The sequence below is a fragment of the Cotesia glomerata genome, linkage group LG6, assembly GCF_020080835.1.
Source record: "Cotesia glomerata isolate CgM1 linkage group LG6, MPM_Cglom_v2.3, whole genome shotgun sequence".
NCBI lineage: Eukaryota > Metazoa > Arthropoda > Insecta > Hymenoptera > Braconidae > Cotesia > Cotesia glomerata.
Genome location: NC_058163.1, coordinates 24,677,053 through 24,688,449, shown reverse-complemented (window position 1 = coordinate 24,688,449; position 11,397 = coordinate 24,677,053). Strand labels below are relative to the sequence as shown.

Below are 11,397 nucleotides of genomic sequence, written 5' to 3'. Positions count from 1 at the left end.
AAAAAAAAATTAAAATTTTGGTTTATTAAATAATGAATTTATTTAATTGCACTGTACTTTCTTAAATATTAACGTTTTTAAAGATATAAGCTCATCCTGATGTTACACTCATCAAGCGCTTTCATTTGAGTACCCACATGCATTTTTGATATATTTTTCATATATACATATATGTAATATATATAAATATATGAAAAATTGACGTGGGTACTCAAATAAAAGTCTCGATGAGTGTAACATCGGAATGAGTTTATTTCTTTAAAAATGTCTATAGTTCACAAAATACAAGGTCATTTCTTAATTATTGACTTTTTTAAAGATATAAGCTCATCCTGATGTTACACTCATCAAGCGCTTTCATTTGAGTACCCACATGCATTTTTGATATATTTTTCATATATACATATATGTAATATATATAAATATATGAAAAATTGATGTGGGTACTCAAATGAAAGGTTCTGATGAGTGTGATATCAGAATGAGCTTATATCTTTAAAAATGTCAATAGTTGACAAGATAGCAATGTCAGTTCTTAATTATTGACATTTTTAAAGATATAAGCTCATCCCGACGTTACACTCATCAAGAGCTTTCATTTGAGTACCCACATCAATTTTTCATATATTTTTCATATATACATATATATAATATATATAAATATATGAAAAAATGATGTGGGTATTCAAATGAAAGGTCTCGATGAGTGTAATATCAGGGTGAGCTTATATTTTCAAAAATGTCAATAGTTCACGAGATACAAGCTCATTTCTTAATTATGTATCGAGAGATATAGCATTTTCGAAATTTTTCTTATTCTCTCAAAAATATAGATTATCGAGTCTCTTAATTTAATTGTCATAAAAAATCTTTTAAATCTGTAATTATTATTGAACTAAAAAGTTACTGTAATTACTATAATTACACCTTTTTGAAAAAAAATTTATTAATTCTATTCATTGTTGAAATTATTAAAAATTAACTAATAGATAAATAGTAAAAAAAAAAAAAATCGACTAAAAAACTAAAAAAAGTCGACAACTGACAAATTTTTCAATTTTCTTTACCAAAAAATTTATTTCATAAATTCATAACAACTTTTTATTAAAAAAAGTTTTAAAAAATAAATTACGTTAGTAATAAATTGTCTATGTCCCTCACAATTTAAGTTTCAATTGGTTTTATCATTACAAATAATCTTTATTTAAATAATAAAAAAATGCAAAAGCTTTTGTAGAAAAATAAGCTTGCTAGATTACACCTGGAGGGACTTTTTTATTTCTTCAACCAGATTTGCACGAGGAACTGAGCGTTCTGCTCGAGTTCCAACTTCTCGAAGAGTAACTTCTCCGCGGGCAAGTTCTTTAGCGCCAATAATGATGACCAAGGGTATACCTTTCTCCTCGCAGTTCTGAAGTTGATCCAAGAGCTTGGGGCTTTTTTTGTAAGAGTGCACAGATTTTATTCCTGCGGCCCAGAGATCTGCAAGAACACGCATTCGCTCTTCGTGCAAGTTTTTTTGGGCTGTCGCAACGAACACCTCAATCTCATTGGTGCGTACTTTTTGGCCTTGCTCGGCCAGGCGGTTTTCCAAGACACTGAAAATGCGCTCGACTCCCAGAGATACTCCAACGCAGGGTACGGTTTTCTTTTTTGGGTCGAACATTCCTACGAGGTTGTCGTAGCGGCCGCCACCGGCTACGCTTCCTACTTCGCTGTCTGTAAAAAAAAAGGTATAAATTTTAAGGTTTCATATCATCCTCACTGATAGTCAATTTATTATGATAAGTATTTAGACTGCATTTGAAAATGCTCTATCTCTAGATACATAATTAAGAAATGACCTTGTATCTCGTGAGCTATTGACGATTTTAAAGATATAAGCTCATCCCGATGTTACACTCATTGAGACCTTTTATTTGATCACCCACATCAATTTTTCATATATTTTTCATATATACATATATATAAATATATGAATTATATAAAAATTGATGTGGGTACTCAAATGAAAGGTCTCGATGAGTGTAACATCGGGATGAGCTTATATCTTTAAAATGTCAATAGTTCACAAGATACAAGGTCACTTCTTAAATAATGACCTTTTAAAGATATAAGCTCATCCCGATGTTACACTCATCGAGACCTTTCATTTGAGTACCCACATCAATTTTTATATATTTTTCATATATTTATATATATGTATATATGAAAAATATATGAAAAATTGATGTGGGTATTCAAATCAAAGCTCTTAATGAGTGTAACATCGCGATGAGCTTATATCTTCAAAAATATCAATAATGAAGAACTGACATTGCTATCTTGTTAACTAATGATATTTTTAAAGATATAAGCTCATCCCGATGTTACACTCATTGAGACCTTTTATTTGATCACCCACATCAATTTTTCATATATTTATATATATCATATGTATGTATATATGAAAAATATATCAAAAATGCATGTGGGTACTCAAATAAAAGCTTTTGATAAGTGTAACATCAGGATGAGCTTATATCTTTAAAAATATTAATAATTAAGAAATGACCTTGTATCTCGTTAACTACTGACATTTTTAAAGATATAAGCTCATCCCGATGTTACACTCATCGAGACCTTTCATTTGAGTACCCACATCAATTTTCCATATATTTTATGTATTTATATATATTATATATATGTATATATGAAAAATATATCAAAAATGCATGTGGGTACTCAAATGAAAGCTCTTGATGAGTGTAACATCGGGATGAGCTTATATCTTCAAAAACGTCAATATTTAAGAAAGTACAATGCAATTTAACAACAGTCATTTAATAAAGCATAATTTTAATTTTTTATAGTTCACAAGTAACAGCAGTCACGTAGTGACTGCAAGGTTGCTAGTTAAAATAAATTAAATTAAAAATATTATAGACAAACATACCAGTCAAAACAGCTTCGTAAATGACTCCAGTATAATAATCCAACCCACGTGCTAAGCTTAAGTCAAAGACAACTTTGTCAGTGACTTTAAACAGATCGCAGTACTTGAGCAACAGCTCCATAGCATCCAGGCCCTGTTTAGCAGCGGGTTGCTTCATCAAAAGCTCATTCTGCCTCAGCTCTTCAATGAGCTTAGCATCTCCGTGTTTAGAAACGTAGCCACCAATTTTGTCGGCGATAGAGGGGTCCAGTTGCTTTTCATCAATCATCTCTTTGCGGACTTCTTCCCACGGGCTCTTATCCAGCTTGTCGACCGACGAGCAGATCGTGCGGAATTTATCATCAGGAACCCCGCAAGCTGCAAAGATACCATCCAAAAGACAGCGATGGTTTACTTTTATGACAAAAGCTCCAATGTCCAAGGCCGTGAGTGCTTCAGAGACTATTCTCACGCACTCGGCGTCTGGTAGCATTGCGTCAAATTCACCAGCAATGTCGAAATCGCACTGATAAAACTCCCGATAACGGCCTCTGGTCATCGCTGGATTGTCTCGGCGATAAACTTTTGCAATGTGGTATCTCTTTATGTTCGATATTTTACTCATCGCTAAATAACGGGCAAACGGTACGGTTAGATCATATCTCAAGGCTAGAATTTCTCCGCCTTGATCTTTTAAATCGTAGATTAATTTTGAATCTTCGCCGTATTTGCCAGTTAAAACTTCCTAAAACAAATTATTTAGAAATTATTTTTAATTATTTGAGGAATTATACGCACTTGGAATTTTTGTAAAAATTAATTTTCTTTTTTTAGGACAAAAATCAATTTTTTTCAACCTTCCAAATGTCTTTTAATTATTTTATTATAATTTACGAATAAATGTCAGCTAATTAAAAAAATTAAATTAAATTTTTATAAAAAAAAAAATTCATGAGGAATTTTTTAAATTATTATTGACAAAATAAAATTTATTTTAAAAAATTGAAAAAAAATTTTTTTAAAGGTTTTTTTATATAAAGAAAAAAAAAAAAAATTTATAACACATGAAAAATTCAACGCTCTAGTTTATTTTTCTAGAACCTTTCACTATTGAACTGTTACTTTGAAGGAAGACAATCGAACGGCCTTAACAACAAATCACTTTCTATAAAACTATTTACGACAGTGCATACATTCCAATTTCAAAATCTATATTATTAAGAGAATAAAAAAAATTTGTTTCCAGGATAATCATATGATAAAATCGGTTTTTTTTAGTGAAATTGAATATCATTGCAAAGGCCTTGACTTGGATTTGTGCCTTTTCAAGGTTTCATATTCTTCTCACCGATAGTCAATTTATTATAAATATTTAGGTTGCATTCAAAAAAATGCTATCTCTAAATACATAATTAAGAAACGACCTTGTATTTTGTGAATTATTGACATTTTTAAAGATATAAGCTCATCCCGATGTTACACTCATCGAGACCTTTCACTTGAGTACCCACATCGATTTTTCATATATTTATATATATTATATATATGTAAATATGAAAAATATATCAAAAATGCATGTGGGTACTCAAATGAAAGCTCTTGATAAGTGTAACATCAGGATGAGCTTATATCTTTAAAAATATCAATAATCAAGAAATTACTTTGTAACATGTGCACAACTGACATTTTTAAAGATATAATCTCATCCTGATGTTACACTCATCAAGACCTTTCATTTGAGTACCCACATCAATTTTTCATATATTTATATATATTATATATATGTATATATGAAAAATATATGAAAATGCATGTGGGTACTCAAATGAAAGCTCTTGATAAGTGTAACATCAGGATGAGCTTATATCTTTAAAAATATCAATAATTAAGAAATAACCTTGTAATTTGTGCGCGATTGACATTTTTAAAGATATAAACTCATTTCGATGTTACACTCATCAAGACCTTTCATTTGAGTACTCACATCAATTTTTCATATATTTATATATATTATATATATATGTAAATATGAAAAATATATGAAAATGCATGTGGGTACTCAAATGAAAGCTCTTGATAAGTGTAACATCAGGATGAGCTTATATCTTTAAAAATATCAATAATTAAGAAATAACCTTGTAATTTGTGCGCGATTGACATTTTTAAAGATATAAACTCATTTCGATGTTACACTCATCAAGACCTTTCATTTGAGTACTCACATCAATTTTTCATATATTTATATATATTATATATATGTAAATATGAAAAATATATGAAAATGCATGTGGGTACTCAAATGAAAGCTCTTGATGAGTGTAACATCATGATGAGCTTATATCTTTAAAAATATTAATAGTTAAGAAAGTTCAGTGCAATTTCATAAGTCATTATTTTATAAAGCAAATTTTTTTCATTATAGTTCACAAGTCACGGCAGTCACATAATTACTGTAAGATTGTTAGTAAATCATTAATAAACTATCAAAAATACACTCTTTTTTAATAAATAAAATAATACTGAAATTAACAGACATTTAAAATTTTTTTAGATATTTACAATAGTTAAATTATTGTAAAAAAAATATACAAGTAAATTTTAAAAAAACAATTACAAGTACAAATTTTTTTAAATAATTTTTTTTTCTATTGATTTGTTACAAAAATTGCCAGATGTCTGCTGATTCAGTATCATAAAAATAAAAAAGTCATACTTTTAGCTCAAACACCGGAGTGTCAATAGTCTCAGCACCATGACGTTTGAATACGTCAACAATTTTATCTAAGACACCCAGTCGAAGTGCCATTTGCTCTGGATTATAGTCCCTGGTGCCTTTAGGCGTCTTGAGGACGAATTTTTGGGGTCCAGCGTCGGCATCTCCAAGCTTAGCTTTCAGCTCCAGCAATTTAGCGACTTCCTCATTGATCTGAACAGCAAAGGAAAATTTTACATTAACAATTAGTAGATATTATCTAGAAAAATAATCCAATGCGCCTACCTGTTCCGCGGTAACAGAGTAGAGACATTTATGAGCAGTATTGATGAGGTTCGACATATATTTAAACCGTAGCATGGTGCCCAGGTGATAAACAAACCAGAATCAAAGACAAAAGATCCACTTGAGTTGATTTAACTTAAACTGACAGTACAATTTTTATTAATGACACTGTTACAGATTTATCCAAATCTAATCAATTATTTAAAAATTATTAAAGTAGAAAAGAACAATAAATTGATTTTGATAAATTTGTGACAGTGTCATTGGATTACTGTCTCACCTTTTTGTCAATTTCTGGACAAGTGTCTTCTGAGCAAATATTAAGGACTAGCTTTACCAAAGGATTGTGATTTTTGTTATTATTATTATCATTAATTACAGGAAATTTTGAGCATTCAATTGTTGAATAACTTTTAATGTTTAAAAACCAACGTTTAATATGCAGCCAACGATCAAGATTATCGGTAATTGATGATTTACATCTATTTAATAATTTTATGTCGAGATTACAAGGACACCAGCCACCAACGAAACTTACTCTTGATAATTCGGAATTAATTTCATTTAAAGTTGAATTAAAATTTTTTTTCTTCAAATCCTGACAGAGAAATTTATAAAAAAATTAATAATAATAAAGTTAGCCGATGTTTTAAATTTTTTTTTTAAATTAAATCAGAACAAAAAAATATTTTTAAAAATTGCATTTACAGCAGATATTTAATCATTTTTTTTAACAAATAGATTATAGCAAAAAAAATATTAAAAAATTGACGTAGAAATTTTAAAAAATTAAAAATGCAATTGTTTGAAAATCATTTTTTAGAACAAATTTTTTTATTAAAAAATTCTCTAGTGAATGCTTATTTTAATGTCATTTAAAAGTTTTTTACAAATGAAAATTTTCTTTATTGTTACGTAATAATTTTTTTAATAAAAAAAAAATTTTTTTAATTTTTAGATGTCAGCTAACTTAATTTTTATGAAAATTATTAAAATGTAATTTTATGATAATAAAATTACCAGACAGTTAAAATTTTCTTTTAAATCAATTATAAAAAAATAGTTTTTTAAAAATTCCACTTGTAATTTTTTTAATTAATAAAAATTGTAAATAAAAAAGTATTTTTAAAAAATTTCACTTAAAATTTTAAAAAATTTTCTAAATGTCAAATTTGTTTTTTTTTAATAATTTTTTTCAATAAAAAAATTCTAAAAATTTTCAGTCAGCTAATTTTATTTTTATCAGAATTTTTTCAAAATATTTATTATAAAAATTTTAAAAAGTGACAGAGGATTGATTTTATTATCACTAAAATTTTTTTTTTTTTTTAAATTATATAAACTTTTTTTTGAAATTTTCTACAAGTAAAATTTTTTTTTTTTTAATTAAAAAAAAATAAAACTTTGTAAGGTTAAGTTATTTTGTGTAATTAATAGTACATGAAAGAAATTTGTAAATTTAGAAAAAAGTGATATTTCAAGAATATAAAAATAATTGTTATTATTATGAAATAGAGAAGCAAGGTGCCATATGTTGTTACTAAAGCATGAAAATTGATAAAAGTAAATAAATTACCTGGGCACTGTCAGCTTTAGCGGATTTTAATTTTCTAACAAGATCACCCTGCCGCTTGATCTGATCCTGCAAGAGCACGCGGGTTTCGTCATCCATAGTGAGGACCATGTGGTTTGCCAAAGGTATTAAACTATTAAACTGATGTCATGCCAACAAGAGTACCTCTAGTAATAATAGTAACAGTGTTTGATTTACTTTAATATAAAATGGCAAGAAGCTTTAAGTTTCAGTGAGAGCATGATGATGGGACATATGCTGTCATCTAGCGGTTTAATGTCAGTGTACATTTGGGAGTTTTATTATCAATATGTGGTATTGAAGGTAAGTAATTGTAAGAAAATTATGTCACCCTGAAGTTAGCGGACAGCAGACAAAATAACCCTGATAGCCAAGTTGGCCGCAACTTTCTGTCAATCTACTGCCGCAACTTGTCACCAACTTGGCGGCAACTCTTGAAAGTAACTCGGTTGGTGTCAACTTGTTCAAAGTTGTCACCAAGTTGTCGGCAAAGGTTGCTCTGAAACTTTTTCACACCAAGTTGACGATAAGTTTCTCAAGAAATTTGGCGACATCCCTGATAGCCACAGTTTCAGACCAACCAAGTTGGTGTCAGATAGTTGCCACCAACTTAGCGACAACTTCAACTTCCGAATTTGTAACTGTTGGCGCCAAGTTGGCTACAAGTTTCTGAGAAAAGAGACCAATCTACTGCCGCAATATGTCGCCAAATTTCTTGAGAAACTTATCGTCAACTTGGTGTGAAAAGTTTCAGAGCAACTTTTGCCGACAACTTGGTGACAACTTGGTGAACAAGTTGATACCAACCGAGTTACTTTCCAAGAATTGCCGCCAAGTTGGTGACAAGTTGCGGCAGTAGATTGACAGAAAGTTGCGGCCAACTTGGCTATCAGGGATATTGCGGCAGTAGATTGGTCTCTTTTTCTCAGAAACTTGTAGACAAATTGGCGACAACAGTTACAAATTCGGAAGTTGACCGCAAGTTGTCGCTAAGTTGGTGGCAACTATCTGACACCAACTTGGTTGGTCTGAAACTGTGGCTATCAGGGCACGCTTTGATTAAAAGTAGTTGCATTTCAGCAGTTACAGTTAACTTGACATCAAGTTTGCCGTAAATTTTATAGTACAATAGTTGTAAACAAATTGAATGCAATCTACAGCCCCAATTTGAATACAAGTTAACACCGAACTTTTAGTTAAATTGTACTACAATTTTACTACAACTTGAATAAAATACTTGTACTGCAAGTCTTGACGTCAAATTGCACTGTAACTTGTAGACAACTTAAGTAAAAACGTTTGGTTTGCAACCTTTTTCATCAAGTTGGCTACAAGTTTCCGCAGTAGATTGAATAAAAGTTTAAGTTAAGATGGCTATCAGGGAAAATCCGAACAAAAACAGTTTCACTGTAAAAAAGTCGCGCCAAGTCCACGTTCATAAGGCTATTAAGAAAAAAAAAATTTGTTTTTTTCTTTACAAAAATATATAAAATAAAAAAATTAAAAAATCTAAGTAACCGATACGATTGTTTATGATTTTCGAAAATTAAAAAAAATTTTGTTACAAATTTAAGGTAGTTGTAGCGTGATAGGCATTTCAACAGAAAATTATGAAATTTTTTTTATTGGAAGATAAATATATTAATAATTCACTACCAAAATTTCAGATCAATTGACCGCACCGTTTTTGAGTAATTAATTTTTGAAATTGCATCTTTTACACGTAGCGGTATAGAGAGATGATAAAGTTAGTATGAAATCTTTGGCCCACTCGAGTGGTATGGAAGATTTCATACTAACTTTACCATCTCTATACCTCTTACGTAAAAGATACAATTTCGAAAATTAATTACTCAAAAAACGGTGCGGTCAATTGATCTGAAATTTTGGTAGTGAATTATTAATATATTTATCTTTCAATAAAAAAAATTTCATAATTTTCTGTTGAAATGCCTATCACGCTACAACTACCTTAAAAATTAAAAAAAAAGTTTGGAACGTATTTAGTGTGCGCGGTTGCAAAATTTAAAAAAATTGAAATACACAATGACGCACACCAAGTACGTTCCAAAATTTTTTTCTTGAAAAAAATTTTGGAACGTACTTGGTGTGCGTCATTGTGTATTTCAATTTTTTAAAGTCTTAGTAGTAAAGCCCCAATAGATGATCATAGTATGATCACTCCATGTATTTGTATACCTATATTTGTGAATATAGATATACAAATACATGGAGTGATCATATACTGGTACGTGATCATCTATTGGGGCTTTTATCTTAAATAGATTTTACGAATTTCATTAAAAGTAAAATATTTTGCAACCGAGCACACTAAATACGTTCCAAATTTTTTTTTTAATTTTTAAATTTGTAACAAAATTTTTTTTAACTTCCGAAAATCATAAACAATCATATCGGTTACTTGGATTTTTTTATTTTTTTATTTTATATACTTTTGTAAAGAAAAAAACCAATTTTTTTTTTCTTAATAGTCTTATGAACGTGGACTTGGCGCGATTTTTTTACAGTGAAACTGTTTTTGTTCGGATAACTATAAACAAGCAGAAACTATACATACATGATGGCATAATTACTAACTGTTTTATCATCTGTTATTATTTTTCTTTAGTTCGACCTACAGAGGGATAATACTACTCGCGGGAAAATTCAAACTAAAAACGAATAATTTTTGTTATGATCTAAATAATTTATGTATGACATGAGCGCTTAAGGCATGCTCATTTGGATTTTTCAAACTTTTTTAATTTATGATTGTTATAATTAAAAAAATTTTATTAATGATACTGAAGTTAGCTGATAACTGTCAATTTTTATAAAAAATTAATTCCAATAAGAAAATGCTTGAAAGAATTTTTTTAAATCATTTCTTAAAGCTTACTTTATATGCAAAGATAATAAAAAACTATTAATTGATTTTCTTTATCAAATAATTTATGATACTGAAAAATTAAATTAATAATTTTTTATTATTTCTACGTAAAAATATTTTCACAAAATTTTATTTTATAATAATTTTGATTTAAAGTAAGTTTGAATCGTAAATGCGACTTTAACAGAAATTTGAATTCCTCTTTTCAGCCAATCAGCGCCTCGAACGTTACCGCGCATAAGCTACTGCGCGTTTAAGAATTACAGACGCCATTTTCTATTCACCCGGGATAAAAAGGAGGGAAAAGATGTAACGGTCGTTGCTTCGCGGAATTTGTTGACAAATAAAGTTTTAACGGCGTTTTGATGATTAATTTCGGTCTAAATAATATTTTTAGCAGCTAAATAATTATATATTCTATAAATTAGTAGGAAAATCTCTATTAATCAATAAATATTATGTAAATTAGTTTGTAGAAATTAGAGAGTTGATGAAATTGTTTGATGCCGGCTCATCAGACTCGTCACTGTTTCGAATTTGCTAAAGATCAATTAAGATACTTCAAGATTTTCCAATTGGATTACATCAAGAACCTATAATAGATAAATCAAAAATTTAAAATCTGTGTTTGTGGAGTATAGTTATTAATTATTGAGGTTAGTGAATAAGTAAGTTAATGAAAGTGTAGATTGTTGGTGTCAGTTGATAAGCTTTTGACTCTTATGAGAAGTTTTCATGACTGAAAGTAGCAGACATCTGACAGTTTTTATGAGTTTTCTTAATAAGTAAATTTTTAATTAGCAGACACTAGATAATTTTTCAGGTTTTTTTGAATAATCAACTAGGTCTAGAAAAGAATTTTTAAAACATTGCACTCATAATTTTTTAAGCTTCTAAAGATAAAATATTTTTGAATAAATATTTCTTGCTATAATTTATTAGTTAAAACACATGAAATATTTTTTGCACCAATTTAATTTTTAAAATTATCATTATTAAAA

At 28.9% G+C, this 11,397-nt stretch overlaps 1 protein-coding gene across 4 annotated transcripts; it reads right to left on the bottom strand.

Annotated features, from left to right (window-relative positions):
- Positions 1–1,074: 1,074 nt before the first annotated feature.
- LOC123268221 (histidine--tRNA ligase) lies at positions 1,075–7,733 on the bottom strand. 4 transcript variants are annotated; one of them, XM_044733146.1, is made up of 5 exons: positions 7,489–7,733; positions 6,193–6,510; positions 5,628–5,840; positions 2,936–3,659; positions 1,075–1,719 (listed from the first exon to the last, which is right to left on the bottom strand). In XM_044733146.1, the coding sequence occupies exons 1-5, from the start codon at positions 7,594–7,596 to the stop codon at positions 1,256–1,258; spliced, it is 1,827 nt and encodes a 608-aa protein (XP_044589081.1). In that variant the 5' UTR covers positions 7,597–7,733; the 3' UTR covers positions 1,075–1,255. The 4 variants fall into 4 exon arrangements, with proteins under 4 accessions (XP_044589081.1, XP_044589083.1, XP_044589084.1 ...); XM_044733148.1 differs by lacking the exon at positions 6,193–6,510 and adding an exon at positions 5,913–6,053 and having other exon boundaries at positions 7,489–7,729; XM_044733149.1 differs by lacking the exon at positions 7,489–7,733 and adding an exon at positions 5,913–6,053 and having other exon boundaries at positions 6,193–6,323.
- Positions 7,734–11,397: the final 3,664 nt, after the last annotated feature.